General features: G+C 43.9%; 1 protein-coding gene across 1 annotated transcript; it reads left to right on the forward strand.

Moving 5' to 3' along the window:
- Positions 1 to 2937: 2937 nt before the first annotated feature.
- ism1 (isthmin 1) lies at positions 2938 to 14436 on the forward strand. Its single transcript, XM_038736947.1, has 7 exons — positions 2938 to 3031; positions 3153 to 3865; positions 9464 to 9679; positions 10479 to 10737; positions 12301 to 12444; positions 12603 to 12692; positions 13027 to 14436. The coding sequence occupies exons 2-7, from the start codon at positions 3728 to 3730 to the stop codon at positions 13542 to 13544; spliced, it is 1365 nt and encodes a 454-aa protein (XP_038592875.1). The 5' UTR covers positions 2938 to 3031; positions 3153 to 3727; the 3' UTR covers positions 13545 to 14436.
- The last annotated feature ends 2590 nt before the right edge of the window (positions 14437 to 17026 follow it).

Genomic DNA, 17026 nt, shown 5'->3' on the forward strand with positions numbered 1-17026 from the left:
CAATCCTTGGGATAGACATGCTAGAAATACTGCAAACTTAGACCTAGTCCAAAAGAAAAGTTAAATGAACCCCCCCAAAAAAAAGAAAACGAGAAAACCCTTGAAATCGATGCTCTATACTAGATCACTTTGTTCTGTAACATTCACATCTGGCTCCTATAGCAAGACACAATAGAAAAGTGTTCCGTACGTAATACCAACACACTGTTCCATAAAGATGTGGAAGAGATGGGGGAAAAGGTGGCCTCAAATGTTGCATTGGTGTGCATCGACGCCCTCGGGATGTCTGTTAATAATTTGTTTACTTTCACCTTTAGTCTAAATGTGAAAATTGTTAAATTCATGTTGGGCTTGCAGCAAAAGACAGATGTGTGTAAAGGGAAAACTCAAAAGCTTGAATTCATTCTCAGACATAACTCACAGACGCGGGAGCGCACAAATACAAAACTCCACTGTGATTTACAGAAAGGCCAACTTGAATTTGAGTCACCAGTGATGTTTTTGTACAGTTGCACAGCAGGAAAAATGTTTGAGAATTAAATAAGTTTGAAGAAGATATTATAAGATATCAGTCATATTGGAGGCCTTTTATTACCTGCTTTTCTTTTGCTTTAGTAAGTATTCAGACAATGATTTCTCAAGGACAAATTTCTATGGTTCAACTGATGGAAGCTTTATATAACCCTAAACCTGTGTATAATTAATGTATTTTATGCACAGGAAAACAAAAAGTGGTTATCAGTAGACAGAGAACAGTTTTAAGTCTGTAGTAATCATTTCTTCAAAATGACAGGCATCATTTTATATTTTCCCCTCATTTATATTTTCAGATGGATTGTTAAACACTTATCACGAAAATTTGTATATGATGTACTCCAGAGGTGTCGATTTCAAACTGGCCTGTGAAGCCATGTGACAAAGTATGGTAATACACACGGACTATTAGGCAAGGTGGGAAACATGTGTCTTACCAAACTTCCCTGCAGTCACTTCTAACTGCCCTCAGCTTCAGCAGAAGTGGCAAATGGTCTGTGCTGGCATTCAAAACATCTGTGCAACCAAACTACTGGTGGCAAGGCCCCAGAGACCTGCCTGCCTGCCTGCACCAGCCTCTTTTGAACTGCAGATCCAAATACGCTGCACTTATTGGAATGGCATGTAGCTGCTATTCTGAAGGGGGATCCTCTGCTACGCCTTTGATGTCCACCACTGTGTCCAAAGCAGGCAAGCCATTCTCTCTGCTTTCTGTTTTCCATTTAGACAGAGATTTTTCTATTCTGGAAAGGGATTTTTGAAGTGAAGCAGACAAAGAACAGATTTACATGGTTTAGACAGCTATGCTGTGCCTGGACCAAGTGAGACTGCAAGTGAAGGCTGCAGTATAGCTGTATATTGGGGTCCATTTGTTAACAGATAGCATAATGAAGTAGGCCGATATGTTGTATTTCATTAGTACAGAAAATGACGAGGAACCTTTACTTGAATATTTTAGCCTGTAATTCAGACATTTGATCAGCCTCATCAGATATTTGGGAGATAATTGGAAGTTTTCTTTAGGTTATAGGTATGAATGACTGAACGAAATATGATATTCATCAAGGTTCTTGAATATCTCCATCCTGCTCATCAGTAGTGACTCCACTGTCACTGGCCTGCCTATAGAATGAAAAGTAAGCTGCCACTCAGACCACATTTACTCCCTGTTCTTTCTGGCACACATGGGAATCAGATGGGCAGATTGGAGTTATATCTCAGCTTAAGTAAATTCAGGGCCTGAGTTTACCAAACTTCTCAGAAATCACTCCTAGGAAAATTGAATTAGTGAGGACCGGTTAATGTAGAAACTACGTGATGAATAAAAGAACATTGTATTTGTCTTGATTTTTAGGTGCTTTTAGCTTTCTATGTATGTATGTATGTAGGCTATAGTAGTCTAATCTGGACGTTGCTTTGGCTCTGCTGCTGTTCATTGTCCTGCTGGAGCTGTGCACTGTGTGGCATTTGGCCACAGGATCAAGGAGTAATAATGCACACCACCAATAGGCCTGTGTGTTTATACAGAGAATTGGAATATGTCCTCAACTAATCTTTTATGAATGATTTTATGCCAGCTGGTATGACAGTGACAAATAACCCATGACAGTATCCAGGTAATGAGATCCTGTTAAGTCATCATCAGCAACATGACTGTTCCACTTGTCCCAAGCTGAATGTATTGACTTCAGGGGTTGACATATGATATTAGATGCGCGGTCTTTTCCACGCCTCGGGGATTTAGTGAACTGTCACACATGCTGAAGCAGCAGGATGCCCGCATGGTGCGTAATTTGACACAGCGACTTGTCCTTTGAAGCGGACAATAAAAAGTCGCACGAGGGCTAATCACATTACGCACCATTTGTCTTGCTTAAGTGAAGTGTTACATCACCTTCCGTGAAGCAGCGGTTTAATCACAGACTGAGACAAGGCCGCTGCTGTACACATGTCAACGGGAGAGGCAGACCTCCTGTAAAGCGCCTCCGGGTGTCTTCCTCTGCGCAACGACGTTCCCAGTGCGCCTCCAGGGACCACCAAGTTTACTTGGCGTTGTTTCAGGGAGTCCTTACTGTGCCTGTATAGTGGCATTTTCCCATAATAAAATGTGTAGGGATGACTTAATCAGCATACGTATTCTTGGTTTAATGCTTATTGAAATGGGAGAATTTGATATAGTCTGCCATAATGTTGTTAATGTATGTATCTAATCTGCAATGGGAAAAAGAGCATACGTTTGGGGTGTTTAACACACGAACATACACAAGAATATTTGGTGTTACCCTAGGCCGGACACCAGTTTGGAGATGACTGGCTGAGAGGAAGGAAAGAGTTAACCAGGGGGAGGGCGCATGCACAGGGGCGTATAGTATAAAAACACCTCAAGAGCACGCAACAAGAACGGCGTGTGTCTCAGTAAGCCTAGTTTGATATGGTATGATTTGTTTCCTCCAGCAGGACTCCTTAGAGACGCATTCAAGCCCGCGTCTTCATTTTGGTGGGCTCACAATCCGCAGTATGGATGAACACTGTGTTTGAAGCAGACAGAAGTCCAACGCAAAGCCTTAACTGGAAAGATTTTTTTCCCCCTAACTACCTGTACTTTTTTTTCTCCAAAGGTAACCTCATCGAATAACGCGTTGGAGAGCGCAGAATGTGGATAAAACAAGAAGTCCGTCATGCGGTTGAAGGGGAAGTGAGGAAAACTCAAGTGTGAGGCTCAGAATGTGGCGGGGACACCAAGGGGCAACTGGGCTGCAAGTTTCCTGAGCTTGGAGATTAGCAGAGGAGGGCACAACAAGAGCGGAAAGTGTTTATGCTGCGCCGCTCCTATTCCGCACACTGCATTAATTGGCAGAGAGGCGCAAAATCTAATATCTTATTTGGCTTAAACTCAAACTATATTGAACTCGGTAAAAGAGGATACAGCTTGACTTAGGACAATCCCACCATTTACAAAGAAAAGCCACTGGATCCAAATTAATCTACAGCACTTTTTACAAATTATTCGGCTGCCCCCCTATCCGATCCTTTTCCCTTCATTTTTGCAATTCTGATTCCCGAAGTGGCTCCGAAGTGGTGTTGCGGCTCCTCGTCCCCGGCGGATCCGGAGATTGGAGTCTCTGCACCGGGAGGAGGCGGACTCGGAGCTCCAGCCACACCGCAGGCTCCCAAGAGCGGCCGTGTTAAAAGGATGGTGCGACTGGCGGCTGAACTGCTGCTGCTCCTGGGACTTCTTCTCCTTACCTTGCACATCACGGTGCTGCGGAGCAGTCCGCTGCCCCAGGGAAATGTAACTCTGAGTCTGGATCAGGACACAGCACTTACAGAGGTGAGTGAGGAAATCTATTAGTAGTGAGGTGCTTTCCATAACTGAGGATTTGGTCACAGAGGGGCTTGATGAAATGCTTATATGAGCCAATGGCCCAGGTAAAATGAAGCTTCCATTCTCGGGGAACCCTGTGGGTCTTTGGTGATTGTTGATATACACATTTATGTGGTCTCCCTAGGGGGTCCCCCGGGAATGGCAGAAAGCAAGCAGAGGGATGGAAGATGAGGCAGGGTCAGAGATCAGCGCCCTTTAACAGACGCATCTCCCTATGGCTGGGGGTTAAATGGTAGCTGCAGGCACTTCTCTGTCATCATGGGCTCATCAGTGTCATCCAAGCTTTCAGTTGATGAGGCAGAGGGTCAGAGCTGGTTTGAAGAAGAGCCTGACACTAACTTCTGCCCTGCCCTTCAGCCCAACTTGTTTTATTCCATCCTGCCACGTGGAAAAAAAAATCTGTTATTAATGTTGTGTTGAGGGAAAGACAATAACATGATCTGTTCAAAATCCTTTTTTTTTATTCCACCTTTTTGGGTTATTTTGGGCAGTTTAAAACGTGCCTCAACAAAATTTCACAAGGGAAACATTTGTCAACATGGCACCGCTAAAGACAGGTTTAATAGTTTAACTGCCCGTTTTAAGCACACATACTCCAGTAGAGCCTCAAATCCTGACTGGAGGGTTAAGACCTAAGGTCTGGGATCAACCGGATTTTTTAGAGTGTTAAGCATCCTTCAGCTGTTTTTGATGTATAATTTAGCATGCTACTGAAATACTTTCTTCATGTCCCAGTGATTAATGGGTATTTATGCCCACTAAGTAAATACCATAAATACTTTATTAAGGCTTGAGGGAAATTAAACTTTAACAGAGGATGGTGAGGGTAATTTCTCTTATCTCCATTATCACTGTCGACTGACCGCAAGCCTGTGTTTGGTTGGATATTGTGGCATGCAAAGCTGAGGAAATATTCCAGGAATTTATCGAATATTTGTCACACAGCCAAATCTTGGATTGGTTGAGCATGATGAGGACCAGGAGGGAGTTACTCCTGAGGAATTATAGTTAAAATACTACACACATGCCGGCCATTCCAACCTCAACATCCCTTTTGTCACTAGACCAAATTTACATAGAGCTTCTGGCTTGTGATGAAAGAGCCCAACATTGCCACTCATTCCCCGTGTTGAGGAAAGCGCTGAATGTTTTTTTTTTTTTTTTTCATGAATGCTCTGACTGTGTGCGGATATGCTTCACTGGTTCGCCACTGAAGACGGTGATGTCATCTTTTGGCCGGGGTTGTCATGGCCCAGGGGGTGTATTGTTGTTCTAAGGTGTCACATTTAAAATGCCATTCACGGAAAGACAAATGACAGGATGCGGCTCCATGCACCTGTAGTGGAAAGAGAAAACTCTTTGGTCCAAGGCACATTATCATCACTGACCCAGGAAAAGCAGATTCAGCCACTGGGGCAATGTTAAGTTGGTGTGATATCATATCAATCACGTTTTTTTGCCCTTGAGCTTATTTTCTTCTTTAATTTTCAAGAAGTCCTGTCTAAAGGGTTCACATTTGAGCTCATATCTCCAATATAACATATGTCTTCTTAGTTTGATCCTGTAAATAAACACACATACAGCCAGTATGAGGCGTGTGCCAGAGGAAGGATAGCTTTCTCTTCCACCTACATAAGGGTAGTGCTGAAAAGCATCTGGTACAATGCGCACTGCCTTCATTTCCTGCCAGCTTCCCTGGGGGAAGGACCCCCGAGTTGCTCCCAATTGAAAATGGAGTCATGCCCCTTTAAGCAGCCCTCACAAAGTGAAAAGGGGGGGAAGCGGGAAAAGAAGAGGAGATACTGTGAGGAGGGAGGGGGGGTGGCTTGTGTGTGCAAGTGTTCATTCATGGCTTTTGAAAGTGGGGGGGTGACATCCTGGGAGGCCCCAGATGAACTGAGGAATGGTGTGTCACTTTTGATCTCCAAATTAAAGCATGTTCCTCGTTGAGGAAGATCTCAGATGAGTGATAGGGACTGTAAAGCAGCCCGCCAACAAAGGCTGATTTTGTGACATTTAAATGAGTTACTCCTGTGCACTGTTACAGGCTGGGCTATATTAGAGAAAAATGATGCATGTTTTTCTCATTAACTTGTGTTAAAAAGATCCACTGAGAGAGGTGTTTATGTCGACATTATCAACAATTGATGGGCTTTACACAACTTACACACGGCGGGCATTCCTTTCTGATGACTAATTCCCATGTTGTGCATTCTTTCCATTACTTTCAACCTTGCTAATTCTCCTAAATCATTCTGCTGAAACACTGATTGAGACAGAAAAAAATCTATTACTGATATAAAATTTCATGGATTGTCCATCACACTGCTGAGCTCCCAGATGGAAATACAAATCTTAGTGCTTATGGGGAAAAGCAGCAGAGATTTCTGTTTATGTCCAAGTGATGGACACAATTTTGCCAACACACAACAGCATTATATTTAAGGCTGATATTTTTCTATGTTTTGGCAAGGTTTTGATGTATGTGATACAGTGTATTTGTCCTGCTGTCCTGTCTATCTGCTACCAAAGAAAGTGAGACAATAAACTGAATGTCAACACTGCACACACTCCAGTGGCATCTATTGTCTAAGGTTTGAGTGTTCAGGGGCTGAAAATGAAAATGTTAATTTAACATGAAATAATGAAATTTAGATTTCAAATTATGTACAAGGAAAATTATCACGTAAGTTTTCTTTCTTAGGCACCTGGTGGATGGCGCTGGCTTAGATTAGAGAAAATGGCCTGTAACTCCAGTGTTGTGGGTTTGAATTCAATATTGGCTGGGAAATACTATGTTAGTTTAGTAAATGGTTTTCTAACTCACCTAAATGTAGCTACACTGGGTAGCTCTCATATTTAAGTGTATCTGATGTAGCTTCTGGACGAGTAAAGGTGGAAAAAGCAGTCTAGTATATTATTAAGCGACAACTGGTGATTGCGTTGCCTGTTTTTAAAATTACTTTTCTGAACACCTTTGCAAATGTCTTCAGACATTACCTAGCCTCACTATGGCTCCATTGGTAAATTGTGCAGCTTTTCTCGACTAACAAATAACACATTTCCCACAGCAAACTGTCCGTTTATAAAAGCTTTAACAAATCTGTCCATGATGATGAAACGGACTTGAACAATGAACCAACCTGTTGTCAGCATATCACATAAATAAAATACCCGTATATATCAGAGTCCAGTGACCATGGCCTTTGTTTTATGTGGTTAAAGTGGTTTATGGAAGAGTTCTGGAATCTGTTTGATTCATGGTGCTTTTCGGTTTAATTTTTTGAATCCTAAGCAGTTTGACGGCAAATTATTACCACTAGTTTTATTCAAACTTGCAGCACTTCTGCAATATTCAGTATATGTTTTTATTTAAAAACACCAATCAGCGATTCTCCCATATGGTGGATTTTTACTATACAGTCTGCGAGATAATCTATTGATACCAGTATTTACCCATAAACTGACAAACTCTCTGTGTTTACAAGCAGATGTCAGTTCAATGGCTTGACTTAAGTTCGATTTCAATAAACCAAATTAGTGTGAGGATTAGATAATCTGCCTGTCGTGTGTAATACAACATAATATGACACAACAGAAGATGCAGATGGGATTAGACTGGATAATGGAGGATTAATCTGCCTGCAAACACTGAGACTGGGTTTCACGACCCAACAGTTTGCATATTATGAAACTCTTGTGGTGGCATCTGCTTTTTTTAATACATCGACTCATGGAGAAGGTAATAAGTCATAACTCAGAAACAGTAGTTTTTGTGTTTTAATCGGTAGGGGTTGTGAATGAAATCACCTTGCAGCCTTATGATAGGATACCAAAAGAAATCAGTGGCTGTGAAGTGTTTTCTGGTAGCGGATTTAAATGACTGTTCAGTATCATAAACAGTAATGTCTGGACGGAAGAGCAACTTGTGTAGTCTGCAGTTAAATGCTAATATCGTTCATAAAGATAAAATCCACCCCAAGGAGTACAATCAGACTTTACAATACAAAGTTGTCTGTATTTGCATTGTGACTGAACCTGTAAGTGTCGTCCTGGGCCTTCTCCCTCAGTGCAGCTCAATTACAGCCACTGAGTGACTTCTGAAGGCTGGGAACTTGAAAGACGGGGTTATCACATGGGCATCTTAAAGCGCAAGTGCTTGTAACACATCTCCGTGATGTTCACATAAAGGGTCGATAGCTGATGTACTGAGCTCTCAGCCGTAATTGTTTGGTTATGGAAAAGGCATGCGTGATTTTAATTGAAACCAGCTATTTCAGAATAATTTTTCCTCACATTTTATGATTCTCATAAAAACTCATCATCTTATCGGCATTTAAACCTCTCTCTTTTTATTTGGTGGCTACAGGCAAAACACTGAACCATCTACTCATCTTCCTCAAAATTATGGAAAATTGTATAATCATTGTAATTATGGAAGTAGCTCACACAAAGATATGTGATGAGAAAGTGTTTAAATTCTTTCAATTAACTCCATCTGGTGAATTAAAAAAACGTAATGCTAAATGGATATGGGGGTCTTTCTGTGCAGCCGCTGTCCCCTATGTGCTTGAATTAAAGTTACATGTACATTTATAATCCTTGCTCCCTTGCTGTGCAGCTCCATTTACAGCGCCTATATTGTCCCAGAGTGCACCTTGGCTGGACTCAAACAGCTCCACTGGGGGCTTTTATGCTCACCACAATGTGACTGAGCTGACACTTTGTCTGTAACCGGCCACCGCAACCGTACAGCACTGCTGCCATATTCTCAGGCCTCAGCCTGGCCACAAAAACACTAGGGAGGAAGAAATGGGACGTGAAAAAAGAAAACAAGGAACATGATTGATGGCTTTCTTTGATCTTATTTTCTGCCACCCCAGAATGGATGATTGCTGTCTACTTATGGCTGTCTGTCCAATTGAGGAATAATTGTTCCTTCTGTGCATACCTGACAGGGGACATATGTCTCAACTGTACTTTTGGGCTGTATTTACAACCCCCCCCCCCCCCCGTCAGAGGACCAAATGTTTTTCTGTCGTCAATAAGGCAGAAGTAATTATTTTTGCAATGTTTGCTTAGATTTCTCTCAATAACACGCGTTCAGGAAACTGATTCAGTCTTACATTGCTTTTCTTCCAGCCAGCACCAGAACATGCTAAAAATGTCCACATCATATTACTATGGTAAAGCAGCAGCATACTCTGTCAGTTAAAAATGGAAAAAATTTACAGGCTAACTGTGACACTGGCTCTGAATGCAGAGCTTATATTTTGGTAGAAGCAGACAGACGCACAGTGTAATATTTGTCCCACTGTTTCTGTGGTCTTTCTTTCTGGGCTCCAAATAGTTGAGTCCACTGTCCACAGGATTTATGACAGAGGTCATGGCCACATGAACCTCTGTCAACATGAGACATTAATCTAATGTTGCTGAGTGTGTAGATGCTGTAGATTCTACAAACTTTCTTATAATCTTATATTGTGAATGCACAAACCAATAATACATAATTAATAATATTATGTTCATTTCTCTCCTTGGCAGAATAATATAAATGCAAAAAGCAGCTCCTCTGCACAACTGGCCCCTGAAGACCGGAGGTCTGGTCCAGAACACCGGCTGGCCCACAGGCCTGCTACGCTCCCATGGGCACAAGGCAGCAACGTACGCAGGGACGGCCCTGGAGCTTTCCTCCTAGATCTTCACAATTTCCCTGACCTCTCTAAAGCCGATATCAATGGACAGAATCCCAACATACAGGTGACCGTGTGTGTGCACCTGCCAGTGTGCTTTGATGCTTTCACGCACTTATAAGACAAGTCTACTCAAGCACATAAGACCAGAAGAGCAAACGGGAAGAAGGAGAATAGTTTGAACATCAAAACCCTCCTTTTTCTTCCCTTTCCTCCTCCCTTCTGCTCGTATCCCCTTTACTTCCTGGCTCATACTGAAGCTTAACATAGACACTGAGGTCTCATGTCCATCATAATGACAGCTGAAAGGCAGACACTAACCAGCAATACCTCACTACTAACCCATGTGCTGGAAGACAGACAGCAGCTTATGTAAATGTGTGGCGAGCCCTCGCCCTTAAGTCATTCTCCTGTCTAATCCAGCAAGGGGGTCTTTCCATTTCTGAGAGCATCACTACTAAATCCGAGCATGAACAAAGTGTATTAACATCTCAAGATGTGGGTAGAGAGCGGGGCAACCAATTGAGCAAGGGCGTGAGGCTGTGGGAGAAGGGGAGGAGGGCGGTGTCTTTGATCCTGGGATTCATCTGGCTTTCATGGTCTGGAGGAGGCTGAGTAGCCCTTTGAACTTTGTGTTTAGGTGGAGAGAGCCCAAAAGGTGGGAGGGTGACTGTGGGGCAGGGGTGATGGTCCCCCCTCATCTGGGAGGCATATGTGTTTGGACATATAGGGGAAAGGGGTGATATTGTGTGCCGGGGTACCATAAAGTGTCACCTCATGGAACCCATTCTGTGCAATAAAAGCATCTTCTTTGATAGGTCTGCATTGAACATTGACTTTAAATTGACTTCTGTCCTCTAATACAGGTGACGATTGAAGTGGTGGATGGACTGGAGGGCCATGAGCCAGAAAAAGGCCTCCGTAAGGAAAGCAAACCCAACTGGGCTTCTCCTAACTGGAGAAACTGGTGGCCTTCATCCTCTTCCTCTTCTACCACTCATCAAACAGAGGAGCACAATCGCTCATACGGGAGCAACAGTGAGGATAGCAACTTCCTCAGGCCGCCGGCAGACTGGGACAGGAGAGGAGGCACCGGGGGAGGAAGCAAAGCTCAAACTGAATATGGTGAGAATGACAGGAGGGGGTGTTTGCACTGAAATGAGTGCACAACGCACATTGCAGAATATTTAGCTGGGTCCACGGGCTCTTATTTGAGCACCGGTCTCCAACGTTTCCACAGATGGCCACAGTCTGATGTGGAATCTGTAATTTGCAGATTTGCTGATTTAAGCTGTCACCATAATAAGTGCAGTCATCCCAGGCGAGCCTTTGGCAGCCCCTGATTGAAGCCTTTGACACTCTTTTATGAGATAGATGCCTCTGTGGTGTGGAGCTAGCTACGTGATACAGTTTAAACGCCTCTTCACATCAAAGTTCCGCAGCAGGAATGGGGCCAGAAGCACTGTTTGGCCTCCACGCCATTCTCACAACACTCTCCCAAAAGTAACCCCACAGATAAATCTGCCGTGGAAGAATTTACACTCGCTGCGATACAGTATGCGTCTGGCCCGTGTTGTAGCATGCCCAAACCAACATGGTCAAACAGGAATGCGTATCCTGTGGTAAATGTCATTTTATCCACTTGCACTACAGCGGTAAGGAGGGCGATTTTATAATTTTATTTTGTCAAACCATAACCTGTGTTTAATGTCTCTGGCTTATCGCTGCGGTCTGCTCTCATTCATCCTTTATTTCACCGCACACTAATGGACCGGGAAATATTTGCTCATCATCACTGTCCTGGTTTTTAACCTAAATTTCATAATTGAGGACAGACAGCAAGGGTCATCCATCACAAACCACTGATCATACATTCAGTTGTCTCATCTGTGGGCTGAGGGCAGGTTATTATCAATTTTTTTTTTATTTTTATTCTGAGTTTTGTTTGAGCTGCCACCAGCTCTTTGGCCGTAGTAAGCAACGGAAGGATGAGGGGAGCGGTGCTAGATGGCTATCTGGCCTTTATTCATACAAAATGCTCTTAATGAGGGGCAGATGGCAGTGGACGGGTGGGGTGGGTTGGGTGGGGGGTGTATAGGAAGTGTTGGACTACGGCCAGAAATACTTCCATCCCAACATGCCCACATTAATTCTCCTCATTGATGGAGTACTGCCTTCAAGATGTGTGTGTGTGTGTGTGTGTGTGTGTGTGTGTGTGTGTGTGTGTGTGTGTGTGTGTGTGTGTGTGTGTGTGTGTGTGTGTGTGTGTGTGTGCGCGCGTACGGTCGTGATTGTGATGGGGGGAGTACAGCCTAGTGTAACTGTTTCCCATGTATACCATTACAGTGATCTGCTCAATGATAATTGGAGTTAAAGAGGATTTCTTGCCATTTCAGTTCCCATTTTCAGACCAATGAATCACAGCAACAGAATGGTGTCCGGTGCCACTGTGCCAGGTATACTCAGGTGGCGCAGACTGTGTGTGTGTGTGTGTGTGTGTGTAGACAGGCTTGTGTGGTGTCTGCTTTGAGGGGCAAAGTCAAAGAGAACTTTGAGCTCCCCCGCACTTCCCCTTTCATGTCCTCCCCCCACTTACTATTAGTGAGGCATGCTAACAGGCCCGAGTAACTTCAGCATGTGGCCTGCATCAGAGCTGAGGATCTCTCTCTCTCTCTCTCTCTGATGTAGACTATATGGATGCGGAGGGGGACTGGAGTAACTGGACAGCGTGCAGTGTCACCTGTGGAAATGGCAACCAGAAGAGAACCAGGTCATGTGGTTATGCCTGTACAGCCACCGAGTCCAGAACTTGTGATATGCCCAGCTGCCCAGGTAAAGTCTTGATTTTGGATCACAGAACAAAAGAATCCCACACCAGTAGAGATGTGGCTAATGGATATTAGAGGACAGCTCGCAAGTGCACGTGTTGATTTAGTAGTCTTTTATCTTTTGAGCCACCTTTCATTGACTGTGCATTTATCTCTCTAAAGGTATTGAAGATGCCTTCAAGACGGCAGCTACTGAAGTGAGCCTGTTAGCTGGAACAGATGAGTTTAATGCCACAGAGCTCTTTGGTGTTGGTAAGATTTTGCCTACTCTTGTCTTACTCCAGACTATCCCTCATTCAGATGTTCTGACACCATCAAAGAAAGTTCATCCATCTGGCAGCAGTGTTCCTTCACACACTTTGCATTCCTCGTGCTCAGGCTGTGCTCCATTACTGTGCAGAGATGAAAATGTGCATCAGGGCAGGAAGAGCACAGTATGCCACTGCCCACACTCTCTTTGTCTGTCTGTTCTTAATCAACCCAGTCAAAACACACCTTCATATTAAATATTGCACCTTCTCACGCTGCTGGTTTCATCTGTGTGGGAAAGAGATGTAGCATTTAATTGTGTCTTCATTTCTTCCAGACACAGACAGCTGTGAGCGATGGATGAACTGCAAGAGCGACTTCTTGAAGAAGTACATGACCAAGGTGGCAAACGACCTCCCCAGCTGCCCTTGCTCTTACCCAACAGAGGTGGCGTACAGCACAGCGGACGTCCACGATGCCCCCACGCGCCGAGATTTCCGCTGGAAAGATGCCAGCGGGCCAAAAGAGAAACTGGAGATCTACAAGCCCACGGCCCGCTACTGCATCCGCTCCATGCTGACGCTGGAGTCCACCACGCTGGCAGCACAGCACTGCTGCTACGACGACGCCATGAAGCTCATCACTCGTGGCAAAGGGGCCGGCACGCCCAACCTTATCAGCACAGAGTTCTCAGCCGACCTGCACTATAAGGTGGACATCCTGCCCTGGATCATCTGCAAAGGAGACTGGAGCCGCTACAACCAGGCCAGGCCGCCAAACAACGGTCAGAAGTGTCCCGACAACCCTCAGGACGAGGACTACTACAAACAGTTTGAAGAAGCGAGGGAATTCTAGCCCGCTGTAGAGTGAAAGGGGGAAAAACACACTGCTTAAATATTCAGCTAAACCTCAAAAATTGTGCTGAAATCATTTTTTATTCTGTTTTAGGTCAAATAACACATGGACTTTTAGGCTCTGAGGAACAAGACTTGCTGCTCTTTTGAACCAAGCGGAATAAAAATCCAACAGTCAGAACGTTTACTTGCTCACAGGGAACTTTTCTTGACTTCACCAAAACCAGGCACAAAACATTGCTTTTTTATGTTTTGTAAAATATGCCTCTGAAAAAATGAATGAAAAAATTTGCCAGTAAAATGTGTCAGCTGAAGGGTGAACTGAGTTTATATGTTGCTAAAAGGGAAAATTATTATTCTAGGAATGTTCGTTTAGATTGTGTCCATGTTCGTCTCCATAGATTGTTTATGTTTGGTGAATCTGAGAGGCCTGTGGTAATAGAATAATAAGATCCTTCAGGAATGTGTTGGGGTCTTTCGGGACAGAGAACAGGGTTATCCAATTTTCTTCCATGTTGCCATTCACAATATCCAGGTTCCCATGTAAGCTTGTGAGTTTATTTAGCATGCACATTTTTTTTTTTTTTCACCGTTAATTTACAACTTTTTGTCTCTGAGGCAGATCTTCATTGTAAAAAGCCTGCATTATTTTTGTAAAGTATTTATTAAGTTGTAGTTGTGTCTGAGTTGGGTGTCTACGGCTGTGGTTTTCTGATTCACAAACGGCTGAATGCTGACTTGAGATCCCTCTCTAGCGCACACTTCGCCATCAATGTGCGTAAATGTGTCTCAAGTTAGGATTGAACCGTAACAGAGCGCAAAGAATGTGTGAATTCAACTGTACGGAAAGATTTGTGATATAAATCTATAAATAAATTTTTTTTAAAAGCCAATGAATGTGTTGCTAGAAAAGGGAAAGTCTTTGTTTGTCAGTCTGCATGGCAAATATCTGTTGTGTGAAGTGACAAAATTTCAAGCAAAGTTAGATTTCTCTCCTGCTGTCAGAAAATTCATCTAGCAAACTCCTAGAACAGAAGCACAAGACTTCTATTACTTCCATCCTATGTGGCTCTCATGCCTATTGATGGGACTGTTATATTTCTTCAGTGGGTAAGTTTCCCTTGAATGCGACTGAAATTCTTTGTCTTTGGCATGTATCCTCACATTCCTGAGTAATTTCTCACTGTACTTATGTACTCGCACACATACACACACTCTCAATGCTGCCAGTCCGTAGCAAGGACCTCTGACCATCCCCTCTCCGCTGAGTGCCGCAGTCATTGTCACACAGAGAAAGCCATTCATGGCGCTCTCATTCCTTCAGCCTTGTGTACGGCACAGCTGGCCGGGTGCAGGGCTTGTCTTTATAATGCAGCAGGCCCCAGCACGTTCCACACCCCTGAAGCGCTGCTTGCAACCGCCTAGTTGCTTCACTATTCATACAGAATTCCTCAACACGCGTCCTTCAACCCATTCCTTCCAAACGGAGCCTTTTATCAACAACCCACCCTCAAATACTTGCTGCAAATCACACGGATACATTCTTTTTCATATGTAGACTCTCTTCTCCCTCTGTGCTAGCAGACCCACAGTGGGTAAAGCTCTCCTTTTAAGTCTTCTGCCCCTCTCTTCAGTAAAAGCATGGTTTGGGGCTAAGATTACAGTAACCGGCACGGATCGTTATCTTTGCAGACTGTCTGCTGAACAGGACATGAAGATCAAAGCGAGGTGTTCATCTTTATTTTGAAACATTAGGGCCTGGCTCAAATTGACCCCCCCCCCCATCTCTTCTCCAGACAGGCTCCACGTGTCTCGAAAGCAGGCAATTACTCGTATGCGCTCCTCACTTTTCATCTCCCCTCCCCTACAAGCACAACCTGATCCCCGTTCCAAGGCGCAGGTAGGAATACTGATACAAGGTTTAGTGTAATTGGTGTGAAAATGGATGAGAGGGCAGACGTACTGTAGACCACAGTACAGAGAATACTTGTGTTGGCTGTGGGGCGTCACTGAGGCCTTGCTTGGTGTTGCTATTTCCAGGGCTCTACTCTCGTATGTTTGAAAGGATGCAAAGCACCATATTAGTGGTATATTGTCAAGGATCCCAAAGGGCTCATTAAGCATCACCAAGATATGATTGTTGGTATTTTGCCTCTATTTTTGTTATGAGAAAGAAATTATGTCCAACGTATTCTGTTTTAGACCTAGTTTGACAGGGCAGACTCTGGGATTTCTCAGTAGAGCACCACACAAGACCTAACTGTGGGAATAAGAAAACAGTTAAAAAGAAGAAGAAAGCTGTGGAAACTTGGATGGGTTAATGTTGTAATAAATGAAGAGAAAGCTCAGCTGTTCTTCAACTCTTTTCTCCAGAAATCTCGTTCCCATTTAAGCAAGTCCAGGTGGTTTGTTGTCTGTGCTGGAGCTCAGTGTAGGGCTTCTAGTAGGTAAAAAACCGCTCTTTGTTTTGTGGTGTGGCACAGATGTGGCAGAATCATTTTTAGCTTCTCTCCCTCACTTTCTTTTACCCACTCCCTTGCTCTGCTACTTTATGGGTGGTGTAGCACAATGCAGGAAGTGTCTGGGCCACAATACCGCAGAGCCCTAACGGCACGGCAAACCTAATTAAAAGCTTTTTCTTTGGTCTTCTAATCTGGAATAGCTGACCTGGACCAGGAGGTTGCTTATCTAGCCGCTCTATCCCTCCCTCTCAACCTTCACCCTTAATGTCCCTAACCCTACGGACAAAATGGGAGGGACCGCTGGAAGTCTGCCTGCCATAGGCTTGCATCTTTGGCACAGACAATCAGGGGAGGAGTGGTGGTGGGGGAGGAGTGGGGGGCAAACATGTTCCTGGGTGTACAGCTGAACAAACAGGTCAAGTAGCTGTGGAGCATCTGAAAAGGGCAGGGTGCCTTACTTAACCCCTGCTGCCAGGACATCGCTGAGATGCTACAGGGATCTGCAGCCACACAATCTACGGCAGAACAATGACAAAGCACATAACGAAACGCTCTAATTCACTTGGACATATAGTATCACCATGCAATGAACGCCATCTGTTGAGATGGGCATCATGGCTTGAGTGGCACCTTCCCCTGGCTCATGTCTTCTATATCAGTTCAAACAAAAGCTAAAATAACATGCACCCGCTCATAAACTCACACACACACTATGCTGTCGGACAAATGAGGACAACAGAGAAAAAAAAAACCTGCTTTGCCCCCTCATAAAAGAGTTATTATATTCAGTCAGGCTTTTCATTGAGCTAAACTTATGACTAATGTACCACCACATGTTTTAAATGCTCTGCTAGCTTCACATGCTAGTAGAAGTCAGTGGAAATCAGTTTCACTCAGATGCAATTGGTCTTTTCAAGAGGCAGACTTTATTTAGCATCCAGCGGATTATTGCATAGACAAATAATATCCCATTTGAGTCACCACCCACACAGACACAAGATCAATGACTTCATTAGGAGAA

This window comes from Micropterus salmoides, unplaced genomic scaffold (genome assembly GCF_014851395.1).
Source record: "Micropterus salmoides isolate LMB-PRFRI ecotype aquatic unplaced genomic scaffold, ASM1485139v1 Ms_hic_scaffold_22, whole genome shotgun sequence".
Lineage (NCBI taxonomy): Eukaryota > Metazoa > Chordata > Actinopteri > Centrarchiformes > Centrarchidae > Micropterus > Micropterus salmoides.

Excerpts from the sequence above, each read along its gene's own strand:
- ism1 (XM_038736947.1), top strand. The coding sequence starts at position 3,728 with ATGGTGCGACTGGCGGCTGAACTGCTGCTGCTCCTGGGACTTCTTCTC. Across the intron at positions 12,445-12,602 it reads TGATATGCCCAGCTGCCCAG|GTATTGAAGATGCCTTCAAG; the intron begins GTAAAGTCTTGA and ends ATCTCTCTAAAG. Across the intron at positions 12,693-13,026 it reads CACAGAGCTCTTTGGTGTTG|ACACAGACAGCTGTGAGCGA; the intron begins GTAAGATTTTGC and ends CATTTCTTCCAG.